At 36.7% G+C, this 15965-nt stretch overlaps 1 protein-coding gene across 5 annotated transcripts in view; it reads left to right on the top strand.

The window, feature by feature from the left end:
* LOC127431495 (dystrobrevin alpha-like) overlaps nucleotides 1-15965 on the top strand; it is a 38077-nt gene that overhangs the window by 12114 nt on the left and 9998 nt on the right. Inside the window, exons 9-18 of one of the 5 annotated variants that reach the window (XM_051681929.1) lie at nucleotides 1773-1897; nucleotides 2308-2391; nucleotides 5223-5297; nucleotides 5825-5917; nucleotides 9372-9459; nucleotides 9702-9790; nucleotides 10919-11032; nucleotides 12795-12891; nucleotides 13002-13022; nucleotides 14857-15049. In XM_051681929.1, the coding sequence (XP_051537889.1) occupies nucleotides 1773-1897; nucleotides 2308-2391; nucleotides 5223-5297; nucleotides 5825-5917; nucleotides 9372-9459; nucleotides 9702-9790; nucleotides 10919-11032; nucleotides 12795-12891; nucleotides 13002-13022; nucleotides 14857-15049 (979 nt within the window). The remainder of the gene's footprint in view (nucleotides 1-1772; nucleotides 1898-2307; nucleotides 2392-5222; nucleotides 5298-5824; nucleotides 5918-9371; nucleotides 9460-9701; nucleotides 9791-10918; nucleotides 11033-12794; nucleotides 12892-13001; nucleotides 13023-14856; nucleotides 15050-15965) is intronic. The other 4 variants (XM_051681930.1, XM_051681931.1, XM_051681933.1 and 1 more) reach the window with 4 other exon arrangements.

Here is a 15965-nt window from a genome sequence, read left to right on the forward strand (position 1 = left end):
TAATCAGGCAAAGTATACTAAAGTATAATAACAAAGTATAATTGTTCATAATATATTGATCCCTCTAATTTGTAATTTTTTAAATACTTTGAAAAACTAATACTAGCCACCAGCCATACCGGTAATTACATTGAAGATGGTGTGGTAATCCACACATAAATGCAGAACTGATTGCATCAGTGCGGTAAAGTTTTAGTTTCGCAAATTGCTTTTGTACTCACCTTCAAAAATGTACATGAATGCACTTTTACTTTTGAGACTGTTTTTTGTGACATTGATTCACAAATATAACTAGTCTGGATGGCGTTTGTAATGCCAAAATTGGAGTAAGAACGTTTTAAGTGCCTTTTTTATTATACTCAGAAATAGACAACTAGCGAGTAAAACACACACACACCCACATAAAAATCATATAAATTCTCATATCCATTAAGCAAGTTTTGCATTTGCGACATTGTCAGAACGGTACCATCTTATCCTACACAAATGCAAGTGACATCAAACAAATAAGAACTGTGTCAGAAGTAATCCAAAAGAAATCAGATTAGATTACCTATAAAATGTAATCCAAGAGATTACATTACTTCAATTTTAATCATGTAATTTGTAATCAGTACCAGATTACAAATCAGAAGTAATCTATCCAGCACTGTATATGTATACTGTATATATATATAAATATATATATATATATATATATATATATATATATATATATATATATATATATATATATATACTGTATATATATGTGTGTGTATGTATATACATACAGTATATATATGTATATACACACATATACAGTATACAGTTGTGACGAGGAGGAGGGTGACTACGCACGCCTGGCCCCCAATCAGGCTCCCGATCCGGTCCAGTGGACAGAGTCGTGCCAATAGGCTTTCCTTAAGGTAAAGTCCGCACTATGTGGGGGGCCGCTTTTACATGCACCTGATTTCTCTCTCCCCTTTATTTTGCAGACTGATGCATCTGACAGGGGGCTGGGCACGGTGCTCTCACAGGAGGTGGGAGGGGAGGAATGGCCAGTGCTATTTATTAGTTGCAAGCTCTCCTTCAGGGAGACAAAGTTTAGTACCATCGAGAAGGAGTGTCTTGCGATTAAGTGGGCTGTTCTTACCCTCCGCTACTACCTGCTGGGGCGGGCCTTCACCCTCTGTTCCGTTCACGCTCCTCTGCAGTGGCTCCACCGCATGAAGGATACTAACATTTGGATCACCCGTTGGTATCTGGCTCTTCAGCCCTTTAAGTTCAAGGTGATCCACAGACTGGGGGCGCAGATGGTTGTGGCTGACTTTCTCTCCAGAAATGGTGGGGAAGTAGGCAGGCCGGATGTTGCCCCGGCCTGAGTCAGTGGTGGGGGTATGTAGCATGGGGGGCGTGGTCATGTGTCGGTCTGCAGGAGAGGGAGAGCGGTAAGGCTCGTCACCTGGGTCGTAATTATCTCTAACACCTGTCTCTCATTATAGTGATGGCGGAGGGAGACCTAAAAAGATGCAAACATAAACACACACACACAGCAGCTGCATATGGCTCTTTATCTCTCGAACTGCTGCATCTCGCTGCACTTATCCCTCTCCTCAGCTGATTAGCCTGATTGGGGGCCGGGCGTGTGTAGTCATGGCCCGGCCCCGCCCTCCTTCTCGTCACAACAGTATATATCCACGATTTGACACCTTTAATCATATTCATATAGATTTTAATGGATATTTATACTTCTGGTTCAGTCTTCAGTACACTCCTTTCTTATTCTCCAGAAATCTCCAGCTAAGAAGTTGTCAGACGCTCTCAGTATGTCCCTGAGCTGCGCCTCCAGTCGAGAGCCTCCTTACCCGACTTTCTCCGATACACCTGAGAAACCTCTCAACCTCAGTCATGTCGTGTATGTAAATTCTCATATTACTAACGCTTAAACATATTTAAACCTCTAAAGGGCTTTAAGTTTATGAAATGTGTATAATGAGCTTATTTTAATGAAATGGTTTATGATTTGAGTTTGTCCTTTGGTCTTGCTTAATGTAGTGTTAATTGTGCATGCTAATATTTTGCTGCCTTGTGTTTTCTTTGCTTTTATGCTGCAAAACAGGGACACATGGTAAGTATAATGTATATTTCTTGTTATATAATTTCACAATTATTTGAATGGAGCCAATTTAAGATACACTCACACAAGAACACACATGTATGCATACTGTATGTACTTCTATGAACAGGCACTATACAGGCAGACAAACATACACATACAAACGCTAAAGTTTCTGATCATAACACCTTCTATTTTATTACCTTCAGGCCACCCAGACCTGTGGCTGGTGGAAATGAGTGCATTTTTTCTCACTCCATGCCTTCCTCAGGAAACCCTTATTCCAGTAAAACGTGAGTTTAGCACTGCGTAATGCTAGAAACATACTCTACGCAAGTACGCAATCATAAATGCGTGGCCAGTGCATCGCAAGTACTCAGTCCTATTGTACATATGTACTTAAAGTGCATTATTGCGTTACTTGGCAGGAACAAACCTCAGTAATCAAGAGGGTGATAGCAGTGCTGGGTAGTAACGGATTACATGTAATATGGATTATGTAATCAGATTACAAAAATCAAGTACTTGTAATTGGATTAAATTACATTTTAAAATACTCATAATCAGACTGTAGTTACTTTTTTATAGATTACATGATTACATATTAACCGTTTAACCACTTGATCTATAGAGATCATTTCATTTTTAAGGAGACATGGGGCACAAACATCACTGTGCAATGTAAACTCTGCCTTCCAAAAGTTATCCTGTCAACTGCAAATTCTACGTCAAATCTAAAGATTTGTTTTTTTAACTTTACATCGCAAATCCAACCAACTCAAACACATTTTTTCAATTATTATTTGAATGATCAGTCTCTGTGTAATATAAACATGTCGCAATGTCTTTGGAAGGGTTTTGTCCATCAAATGCATCAAAATGCACAAATACACAAATCATTTCATATTCAACTGGATTAGCGCCGTAAAGTTACTTTTAGTTTCCTTAAATTGCTTTTGTAGTCAGCTTCAAAAATGTATATGAATGCACTTTTGGTGTAGTGATGACTTTGAGATGTTTTTGTGACGTTGATTCACAAATATAACTGGTCTGATCTCTTACCACATGTGGATAGCATTTGTAAAATGACGAAATTGCATGACCACATTTGTATTAATGTGCCCCGGGAACCTGTCCATAATTTTAGAAACTCCAAATAAGAAATGCCTGTTAAACTCAACCATAATTGAGTCTGTCATTGATGGAGGGCTTAGACCTATATCAGCATCATGGGGGAGAACATGAAATATGAAATTTTCCTTCATATTTTTACATTTGCGATCATTTGTCTGAATTTGTGGACATAAACACCACTCAAACGAATACACCATGCAGAATTAGGTTGAAAGTAATCCAAAAGTAATCCGATTATATTACGCCAAAAATGTAATCTACAAGATTACGTTACTGATTGCATTTTGTTGTCATGTAATTTTTTAAACAAGTAATCTGCCCAGCACTGGGAAATGTTGATACCATTAAATCATATTATTTAAGTAGCTAGCTATGTCGACAGTTTAACTAACTTTTAACAAACTTGCTCGGCAAGATTCTCTTTAAATTGTTGCTCCACCGTAATAGTAGTTGACCTGAAAGAGCAAACTGAGTGTAGATGACAGTAGTTTACACTAATGCCCTCTGTAGCTCCCCTTGTGGCAACGCTGAGAAAGCAACGCATACATGCATTGCATTACAAATTGCATTCTAATACATTTCGGCAAAGACACATGAAGTCAAGCTTGTGTAGCTAGATACATTTGTGTTCATGTAGACTAGAGTATGTTTTGGATGGGCACTAATACAAACATTTAGCAGGAGTATGTTTATATATGTAGAACTTGACTACAGGCTTTACGCACATTAAAAGAATATTCTGGGTTCAATAGAAGTTAAGCTTAATCGACAGCATTTGTGGCATAATGTTGATTACCACAAAAATGAATTTCAACTTGTCCCTCATTTATTTACAAAAAAAAATAAAAGCAAAAATCTGGCGAGTATTGACATTGTCTACCACCCCTGGAGTCGCGAGTTCGAATCCAGGGTGTGCTGAGTGACTCCAGCCAGATCTCCTAAGCAACTAAATTGGCCCGGTTGCTAGGGAGGGTAGAGTCACATGGGGTAACCTATTCGTGGTCACGATTAGGGGTTCTCTCTCTCAATGGGACGCGTGGTAAGTTGTGCGTGGATCGCGGAGAGTAGCATGAGCCTCCACATGCGGAGTCTCTGCGGTATCATGCACAACGAGCAACGTGATAAATTGCGCGGATTGACGGTCTCAGAAGCGGTGGTAACTGAGACTTGTCCTCTGCCACCCGGATTGAGGTGAGTAACCACGCCACCACGAGGACCTACTAAGTAGTGGGAATTGGGCATTCCGAATTGGGAGAAAAAGGGGATAAAAAAAATACAATAAACATAATCTGTGATACAGTGAGGCACTTACAGTGGAAGTGAATGGGGCCAATCCGTAAACGTTAAAACACTCACTGTTTCAAAAGTATAGCCACAAGACATAAACCATATGTGTGTTAACATAATTGTAGTTTGATAAAGTCATGTACTAAATGTAAAGTTATATACAATTTTACGACTTTGTTGCCATGATGGCGTAACGCCGGAAACCCTAAAACAGCCATAAAAATTACGATTTAAAAAACTTTGGAGCTCAAATAATACACAAGTTTTAACAGAAGACTTAATGTAAGTGCTTTTATAAGATTATAAGCTTCATAATTCTGCCTTTAAACCCTCCAAAATTTGGCCCCATTCACTTCCATTGTAAGTGCCTCACTGTAACCATGATTTTTGCTTTTTTTAAGGAAAGTCGAAATATTTTTTTGTGGTAATCAACATTATCCCACAAATGCTGTCGAATGAACTGGGAATATTCCTTTAACTCAAAATACACGTCTTTGAAGGCTTTATGGCTTTGTTGTGTCTGTCATGTTCTTTATTGGTGTGTTCAGTCAGACAGGCTGCTTTGATGATTTTGTCTGTGTAAACAATTTTATTTTAGATAACTCAAATAAAGCTTATGGTGTGTTTTAAATATGTCTGAGTGTGTGTACATGTGTACACTCATTAATCGATTTGTTATGATCCTTTTTGTGTGTTTGCTCAGTAGTGGTGCTCACGATGAGGCAAAACAGAAGAAGTTGTTTTCCCGGACGACCCCGGATCTTTTAAAAGGGAAAGGGTAAGTCAGCCTGGATGAAGGAATGTTTTATGTGTCACAATTGTTTGTATGAAGCATGTGAAGGTATAAACAAAGATCAAAGATCAAAGATCTGATGACAGTTTTTTGCTGTTAATTTGAGCTTGTTATAACATTCACATACTGATGTAATGGTTTATCATATGAACTGTATAGACTTTAATCAAAGTATAAGACAAAGTTGGCCAATTTGGAATAAAATTTCTGGAGAGATGTACAGTATTTGCAATTGCAATGTTTTATTAACTGTATTAAATAAAGAAATTACTGTACTTCCATCTCTGACAACCCAATTTTATTTCATTGGCATTCTGTATTACAAAGACCAAATGACGCATTAATATACAATGGAATTGTAAAAGATTTTTTAGATTCCGTAATTATCAGTCGACAAGTGGAAAAATAAACCAACACCATTAGAACATGAAGTTGTTCTTTTTGTACATCAGTTTTCGTCTTTAAGTAACGCTCATTATGATGTTATGTGTGTTTCTGAAACATGGTTTCAGGGTTCAGTACAGCATCGATATTGCGGATAGACTCGCTGATGAGCACATACTTATCGGATTATATGTGAATCTCCTCCAAAAGAACCACTCATGGTCAGTGCAAGCTGTCCGCTTGAGGTTGCTCTGGCAGTTTTCTACTTTAAGGAATAGTTCTCTCATCATTTGATAAGATGTATGACTTTCTTTCTTCTGCTGAACACAAACGAAGATTTTTAGAAGAATATTTCAGCTCTGTAGGTCAATTCAATGCAAGTGAATGGGGTATGAAACTTTGAAGCTCCAAAAAGCACATAAAGGCAGCATATAAGTAATCCATAAGACTCCAGTTGTTAAATCCATGTCTTCAGAAGTGATATGATAAGTGTGGGTGCGAAAAAGATCAATTTGTAAGTCCTCTTACTATAAATCTCCACTTTCCTAAGAGCGCTTCCTCTTTTGTTTTTGGCGATTCACGTTCTTTGTGCAAATCACCACCTACTGGGCAGGGAGAAGAATTTAGAGTAAAAAAGTCTTAAATATTGATCTGTTTTTCACCCGCACCTATCATAGAGCTTCTGAAGATATGGATTTAACCACTGGAGTCGTATGGATCAATTTTATGCTGCCTTTATGTGTTTTTTTGAGCTTCAAAGTTTTGAACCCCATTAGAAAGAAAGTCATACACATCTGGGATGGCATGAGGGTGAGTAAATGATGAGAGAATTTTCATTTTTGGGTGACTAAAACTCAATGGTCACCATTTCAGTATAATAATACCCAGAATGCAATAAAACAAAGTGGAATGCATTTTCCAAAAGCATGGCTAACCTATGTAAAACTGTCTTATTAGTTAGGTGGCTTTTAATTTTCCTTTTCAACATTTTAAATTGTATATTTTTCAGTGACACCAGATATGGAATGGTGACTGTTCTGGGCACAATGCTGTGTTAGGTTTACAGCTTGCTAACTGGCTAGGCTTATTTTTGTAAGCAATATAATTATGGCATTGATATTATATTTTACACCATTTGTTGACCAATTCTGAGCTATTAATAACATCCCTCACTTATTAGATAGATACTGCTTATACAAATTAATCTCACCCAAAATCCTTTGCTCTAATAGATCATTTGATCCCGCCAGTGAATTCCACTTTAATGCATTTTTCATTAACAGAGGCTACTGATGTACATATAAACACATTTGTGCACACATACAGACACTTATTTTTATTGACCCAACTAACTCTTTTGGATTAAGATTTTGTTTCCACCTTATATTGAATAGTGTGTAAACTTTTATTTGAAGTAATGAAGAATATACAATATGAGTATATGAATGTATGTGTGCAACGGGGTTTGTGTTTCATATGCAAATACGAGTGTGTGTGTTGATTTGTGCAGAAGTGTGTCTCATTCATGGGGGGATTTATGAAGCTTGGTCACCTGTCTTTTAACAAATCTGAAGTGATTTGCAAGTCACTAATTGCAAGTCCTTCTTATGGGGGCTGGGGTTAAGTGGCTTACTCAAAGAAATGCTGTAGTTATGTTAGGGGATCTTAATAACATTACAGTCCATTGATCACCAGTATCTCTGCTTGTACATGTTACCTTTGGCTACATGCACATATACGTAACCATTAGGCCTCACCTCTGACTGTAGCTGTTTCCCAGCAAAGATATCGTATCGTTGTTTCTAATCTTGTGGTTATTTTTTTGGGGAAACTGGGGCTCTGTCTTAATGCTTTGCTTGGATCTGTCCTAAAAATTTACTTTCATGTGTTGTCAATGCTAAATTGTATTCACAAACTTGTAGATCCACAAATAGTCAAAAAGATTAATCTGGGATATTTTTGAAAAAAGCAGGTTAGGGTATTTTGGTGGCTAATATCACTGTTCTTTTGATTCATGCAGGACATATTTGTGACTTTCTCAAGAACATCCTTAAAATTTCAGCATTATGTATATAGAACATTTCTTTCTATTTGGTGTGGGTTTGTACACACATTAAAAACAAAGATATTCTAACAAAACAGCATACACTGAAAAAAAAAACTTTGCAGTGAAGTAAGTACTTTCTACAAGTCTGAATTTGAAAATATAAAGTAATTTCTACGTTTGGACTTAATTCAAGGTTGTAAAAATTAATGTTCTAGCTTATAAGTAGTCTAAATATTAGTTATGATTGTTTATCTTTACAGTGCGTCATCATGTATCAATCCTAAAGTAGAAAACGTTGTCATATTTATTTGCTAATTTGAGTAAAATTAAAAAATAGACAAATAAAAGAAGTACATTTTACTTAACTTTTCGAAGTTCGAAGTTCTCAGAATTGTTCTGTTTCCAGGCTTGAATAATTAATGAGCTTGCATGGTTTCACTGTTTGTATGTTGATTTACACAATTTTTATTGTTGAATTTGTTATGTGTGGTAACTTCTTGTTTTGTGAAGTCTGAAGTTCATTTTCTACTCAAAATGAAACTTTCATGATCAAAAAAATAATCTGTTGATTGTTACCGTCATCGTGTTTTGTGCACCAAGTGTTGAGTTTTGTGTGCGCAGCTCTGTATCTAGTTGCTATTGCCAGTAATACAAGGTGATGTTGTCTAATAGACTGTAGCATGTAATAAGCTTTCGTGTGGACGGCACCGTGTGATTGTGTTTATTATAATGAAAGCTCAAAATCAGAAATGTTCATATAAAATGCTCATTTAGGTTTTACTAAGTTTATTTAAGTACCATGTACATATGATTTGTAATTAAAAGTTAGTGTATTAACTAACTGAAATGTTTAAGTTAAATTTACTCACTTTATTCAGTATTATGCCATGAATTTAAGGAGATTTTACTTGATTTGTAAACACTGCGCAAAAACTTGCTAAATAAAATTAAGTAATTCTTATTAGTCATTTTTTCTCAGTGTATCTGTATACATTAATGTTAGTTTCCAATGATTATGTGCTGCCTGCTGGAAAAAAATTCCAAAAGACCAATTTGGAATGCCCAATTCCCACTACTTAGTAGGTCCTTGTGGTGGCGCGGTTACTCACCTCAATCCGGGTGGCAGAGGACAAGTCTCAGTTGCCTCCGCTTCTGAGACAGTCAATCCGCGCATCTTATCACGTGGCTCATTTTGCATGACACCGCGGAGACTCACAGCATGTGGAGGCTCAGGCTACTCTCCGCGATCCATGCACAACTTACCACGCGCCCCATTGAGAGTGAGAACCACTAATCGCGGCCACGAGGAGGTTACCCCATGTGACTCTACCCTCCCTAGCAACCGGGCCAATTTGTTTGCTTAGGAGACCTGGCTGGAGTCACTCAGCACACCCTGGATTCGAACTCGCGACTCCAGGGGTTGTAGTCAGCGTCAATACTCACTGAGCTACCCAGGCCCCAACTTTGTATATTAATGATTAGACTACTACTGTACCTTGTTTACTATTTTTGCTTGAGCTTCGCTTACTAAATTGTTTATATGTGATACACTAAATGCTTCTGTGAAGAAGAGCCAGTAACTGTAAAGCTAACTGTCCTAACTCCACCCTTTTTCCCTTGATTGACAGTTTCCAGGAGAGCAGTAAAAACCAAGACGATGAGCACTGCCTCATCGCTCGTTATGCCTCCCGATTGGCTGCTAACGGAGCTGCAGCGGTAATACAGCTAATCAGAATGCTTGCTCAAAGACACATTCCTCTTTTCACTGAGTATTTAGTGCCAATCGTTGCTTGAATAGGCATTAAAGTGACTTGAAAAAGGACAAATAGCTTAGGTTTTTGCCATTTTTAATGTTAGTCCTCAAATCATATGTTCATCGTTATTATTTATATATAAAATCAGAGAAACACCCTTTAAATAACTCTCTATGTATAATTTTATATTTATCTCATGAGCAGAAGACCAGAGTACCATCGGACATCTCTCTGTGTCTGGACTCCAATAAACAACAGAGGCAACTAATAGCTGAGCTAGAAAACAAAAACAAGTGAGTTGATTATATTCATGTTGCACAATGATTTGAATTGTGATGCTGTTATAAAAACTGTTTGCAGAGTTTGTATTAAAGATAAAAGGGATATTGCACCCAAAAACACAAATTTTTTCATCATTTAGAGAATTTTTTGGCAGAATATCCTGGTTGCTATTTTCCATATAAAAAAGTGAATGGTGACTGAGGCTGTCAAGCTCTAAAAATGACAAAAATGTCCTTAAAAGTACCATAAATTTTGTCCATATGACTATTGCACTATTTTCCAAGTCTTACGAAGCTTTATGATACATTTATATGAGGAACAGACTGAAGCTGAAATCGATATTTGCTGAAAATCTTCCTCTCTGCTGCAGCTTTCAAATCCCATTCACACTTGCATACATTCAAATATGGCGCATCTTGACACATCACACAGAGTTTCTTGTTGGTGAAGTCAAATGTCATTGGTTCTCTTCTCTCTTGACCAGTGTTGGGTGTAATCCAATTACAAAGTAATTAGCTACTGTAATCTAACTTTAGTCAAAAAAGTAGTCTAATGCATTACATTTTAAATTCTTGTAATCAGATTAAAGTTACTGACTTTCAATAAATGTTATTACTTTTAAGTACATTATAGGGTTATGCTTATTTCTAATATATTATTTATGCAGAATACATGAATTATGGTTCTGTAACGAGTCATTGTGGAGGAGAAATGTGAGGTGCGAAATATATGACTTGTGTGTAACAATGAGGAAATATAGACATTATTTTGAATTTGTTGAGTGGAAAGTGTTTTAGAAAGTAACTTAAAAGTTAAATAATTAGTACCGTGATTACTTTTCAATGAAGTAATTAGTAAAGTAATCTGATTGTAATTTTAGAGACATAATTAGTCATTTGTAGTGGATTACTAGTTTTATGTAACTCACCCAACACTGCTCTTGACTGGTTGTCATTGACTTAATGTGCCTTGATGCACCATATTTGAATGTGTCTTCTTTTGTGTTCCACAGAAAAAGACAATGATACAGGTTTGGAATGACATGAGAGTGAAAAAGCAATGACAGATCTTACATTTATGGGTCTATCTATTCCTTTTTATGGTAAATTGTAATGTAAGTGCATGTTGGGTGTTTGCAGGGAGATTTTGCAAGAGATTCAGCGTTTGAGACAACAACATGAGGAAGCCTCCGATCCTCCATTAGACAAAAGCCAACAGAATCCAACGTTATTGGCTGAACTGAGGCTGCTCAGGTAAACAGGTGCACAAACACACATGCTCTTAAACCCAGTCACCTGCATAGACACACAGTGTACAGCCATGAATAAAAACCTGAAACATGATGAGTTGTGCTGAACAACAGATGCTGATTGTTACGCGATAGACGGCTCTGAAAGTGAGAGTAACCTGATCATCGCTTGTCTAGTGAATGAGTGAAAGCACTTTTAGAAGCAATTTACAACATTGGGACTCTCTTCCTGTTTGTGCACATCTCCCAAACAACTTAAATAGTGAATTGAGCCAAACTTAGATATTGAAATGGGCTATAGACCATGTCCTACCCTTTGGAAAGTTTAGCATGACTTAAAATATCATTATTAAATTGTGCTTACTATGCAAGAACTTTGGGCTACAATATTTTTAGGGTCAACTGGCTTGATTGCCACATACATAGGGTGCGATTTGCCGGGGGGAAATGTATAGCTGTGCTGATTAATTATTAAGAAACTTTCAACATAAACATATGCTGTAGCCTATCTGGGATTATTAGAAGAAATTGATTGGAATACCTGGAATACCTACAACACAACTGGTGACATTAGCGAGCCTGTAATCTTAAATTACACTCTTGAATTAAAGATATGGACAATCCATTCACATTATGTATTTTTTATGACCCTCATGAAAATATGTTCCGAAACGAGAGGCTGCAGTGTCCGAGCAACTCTTAAAAACTTCTCCCGTGAAAGATAACAAAATTACATGCGTGTGTTGTGTTCTAATTTCCATAATCAAAATAAAACATGCTGGTTTGTTTCTCTTTTACATGGGTAAATAAACACTTAATTGCATGAAATACTTGAGAAAAACATGCATCCGTCCATACGCAAAAGCCAGCGTTATCTTAAGTTGTGAAGCACGTCTTTTTGGTATCTTCATGACCAACACTTTTAGAAACATGGAGAACTTGAGAAACAATGATAATTAAAGCCAAGGGCTCACAGACAGTGCAGATTCGCAAAATTTTAACCTTAACCTGGGATTATTTTATCGGGTGTTTTATAGAAGGTAAAAAAATGCTGTTATATTGGCAAGGCTGCGCGGGAACTCACAAGTCCAGAAAAACAGATAACTGATGATCAGATTTGTTATGTGTTACCTAACGTTAGCCCTGCAGCAAAATATTTGACAGCTAATCATAATGCCTTCTGTTAATTGTTTAACATGGAGTGGTGGTGGCGTAGTGGGCTAAAGCACATATCTGGTAATCAGAAGGTTGCTGGTTCAATCCCCACAGCCACCACCATTGTGTCCTTGAGCAAGGCACTTAACTCCAGGTTGCTCCAGGGGGATTGTCCCTGTAATAAGTGCACTTATTAGTAAGTCACTTTGGATAAAAGCGTCTGCCAAATGCATAAATGTAAAATATAAATGTAAACATAATTTACAATTAATTAGACAGTTAATTGTCAATACAGTTAATTATTTGGATTAAATTAAATTCAGTTAGAATAATTATCTTCTGTGGTTTTAGTCTACAGTTTAAGAATCTGAGACTGCTTTTGATATGAATTACACCGTCGTCTGAATTTCTACATTAAAATTTCAATGATGACATTCACATTGACATGTTCCCCCCTCTGATTTTCCAACAAATCACACCCTGCAGGTGGTACATTTTCATAGATGTAGTAGCTTTGGTAAGAAATTGGTAAGAGAACATATAATGTTGTTTAAACCTTCACAGATATTATGTACACTATCTCTGTTTCTTTGTCTCTCTCATTGTCTCAGGCAGAGAAAAGAGGAGTTAGAGCAGAGGATGTCAGCGCTTCAAGAAAGCCGTCGTGAACTCATGGTGCAACTAGAGCAGCTCATGCTGCTGTTAAAGGTAGCAAACACTGAGACACACAAACATGCATCACACCATTTTGAGAAATGAATATCAGAATGTGGACATGCATCGTTCAGTGTTAATGAGCTAAAGTGCTCCATCTACAGGAAGAAGAACAAAAGCGTGCTGTAAGTCTCACAGAGCCACAGTAACTACAACTGTGTCGTAAAATACATCAACTGACTATAAATTAACTGTATGGTGTTTTTGTTCTCCCTTAAGTGAAACTTAAAAATTGTGTTGATGATAGTTGTGCTTTTGGAATGCATGTGACTTCAAGCATTGCACAACGCAGATTTAATGCATGCTGTTATGCAGAATGACCACATTCGTCTATGTCACTTAAAGGTGCTTTAAGCGATTTTTTTTTCATGGAGACGAATGCAAAACATGTTCTTATTCCCTGAAATATATTACTGAAATAAGTGTTGTGAGATATCTCACGGTCTCTGTGACTACTCTAGACTCTGTAAACAGAAAACAAAAATGTGTCAACGGACTGCGGTCTCTGACGCTTTCGACCTGTCAATCATTTTGTCCATTCTCATAGTATTGTAGTTGCAGCAAATTATTGAGGCTTACTGCCATTTTTATGCCATATTGTTCATAACAGTTGTCAGTTGAGGGCGCAACAGTTTCTGCATGATGTCGGCCTCAATAAAGCTCATCTGGTATCTTTGGAGTGCAGGGTTTTGGAAAGAGGAGGCGTGGCTAATTGAACGGTTCAGACTCGTGGAAGTAGAATGGTTAAATCACTTACAGCACCTTTAAATATGTAAAGATGTCTTTAGGAAAGTGTTTATGTAAGTAAAGTAAATGTGACCTCACCTGCCGTGGTTTTTAGTCAAGAGCTATAAAATATTTAAAAAAATATAAAAATTGGCTTATTTTAAAATAGCGAATTAATTTTACACATTACTATTGTTACGACTGCATGTATATAGTTCAAATAATAGATGATTTAAACTGGAAGGTCAAAGACCAGAAATATCAGAAGCTGGCATATGTAAGTAATGATATAAAGTTATTTTCTGTAAATGCAAAAACAGACTTTGTCAACAGCTGCAACTGGCACTTCTGGGGCAGATGTTGACATTCATTATAAAGTACTGCTCGTGTCTAGTGTTGACCAGGTGTGAGCACAAAATGGTTTTGTTTTCAATATACAGTACATGCATGCTTTGGGATTTTTGTGTTGCTTTGAATTTTTATTTTTAAAAAAGCATGTTTGAATGTTTGTAGCATTTATAAAACTTATATTTTGGTTCTGTGTATTGCCAGAGTGTCTAGTTGACAATTTGCCCGCAAAATGACCTCAAATTACTGTTAAAGGAATATTCCGAAGTTACAGTGGAAGTGAATGGGGCCAATATTTGGAGGGTTTAAATGCAGAAATGTGAAGCTTATAATTTTATAAATGCGCTTACAATAATTCTTCTGTTAAAACGTGTGTATTATTTGAGATGTAAAGTTGTTTAAATCGTCATTTTTGCAGCGGACTACTGTTTTAGGCTTCTAGTTATTTGTCATCGACATTGTGGTCACGGCAACGAAGTTGTAAAATTGCATATAACTTTATACAGAAAAGGTTAGTAAATGTTTTTATCACACTAAAATCATACACACAAACACACATATTGATTAGGTCTTGTGGTTATACTTTTGAAATTAAAGATTGGCCCCATTGGCTTTCATTGTAAGTGCCTCACTGTCAGCCAGTAAAGAAAATGCTAATCATTTTTTAATTACAATAATTGACTTTAAATAGAAATATTGTATGTGACTGTAATTATGTTGCTTGTTCAGGGACTGTGAAAACTTGAAAATAACTCATTTTGACTTGAGGAAAGCAGTGTTGGTGGTAGTTATTTTTTAAATGCAGTAGCCCAAGTAAGCATTTTTTACAACAGTTTTGGTTTTATTTAACATTTTATAATCTCAGGGTTTTATTCTGTTTGCTAGAACCAGGGCCCTGGCTCCTCCCCTCGCTCCTCCCCCAGCCACACAGCCAACTCGTCCATCCAGTCAGCATCTGGCAATAGCACACCCATCCCCATGCCTGTCCAATCAACATCTGGCAATACCACACCCAGTCAAACACCTCAGGACTCACTCATGGGCCTGGGAGGAGAGGTGCAGCAGGCCTTCGCTCAGGGTAACCACGGAAAAACATTCCTTTTTATTAACATATTAGTTTTGTCCTTTTTTTATTTTTTTAGAACACACATAGAGAGCACATAAAAGGGGATACATGCAACAAACAAAAAAGGGGCACATACCAGGAGATACATAAACGGGGAATATACAGTATATACATAAGCATAGACAGTGTAATACAGTATCAAACATAAAATACGGAGAGTGAAACAAACACAAATTGCAAACAACAGTACGTGGGCTGATTTCAGCCTTTGAATTTTTTTAGGGTGCGTGGTAACAGGATCAATGATTTGGGGTTTATATGATTTATGAATTGAGTTCCTATGTTTTTTCTTTACCAATTCCTTTTTAAGCAGCTATAATAGTAGTGAGCACTTTGATATTTTAAACAAAAGGTTACACTTTATTTTAGTGTCCTTGTTACAGTGTAATTACACAAGTAAGTACTGAGTAATATTAATTAACAACATGTACTTACTATAGGGTTAGTTACTTGTAATTATGCAAAATTTACTGTTATTACTATATTCAATACATGTAATATGTATAACAAGGACACTGTAAAATAAAGTGTTACCAAAAGCTATAATGTAGATTGACATTGAAGAAATATTCTAGGTTAAATACAGCTTGAGCTTATGATTACGTTCCTCAGTTGTAAAAACAAATGAAAACAAATGTAGGGGCATTCAAACTGAAATCAAACTTGCACTAAAAAAAAGCTAGACACAGTGCCATGAACAGAGCTAAACTCTCAAGACACATTTTTAATTTGTTTTACTTGACACCAGGTCTAAAAAATGTGACGCTCCTGTGCGAGATGCACCGCATTGGTTAAAGATGTCCGTCTAGCGCATGTTTACATACTGAAGGAAAACAATTGAACAAAAGCGTGGACGGATGCAAAAATG

The sequence above is a fragment of the Myxocyprinus asiaticus genome, chromosome 41 (genome assembly GCF_019703515.2).
Source record: "Myxocyprinus asiaticus isolate MX2 ecotype Aquarium Trade chromosome 41, UBuf_Myxa_2, whole genome shotgun sequence".
In the NCBI taxonomy this organism is placed as follows: domain Eukaryota; kingdom Metazoa; phylum Chordata; class Actinopteri; order Cypriniformes; family Catostomidae; genus Myxocyprinus; species Myxocyprinus asiaticus.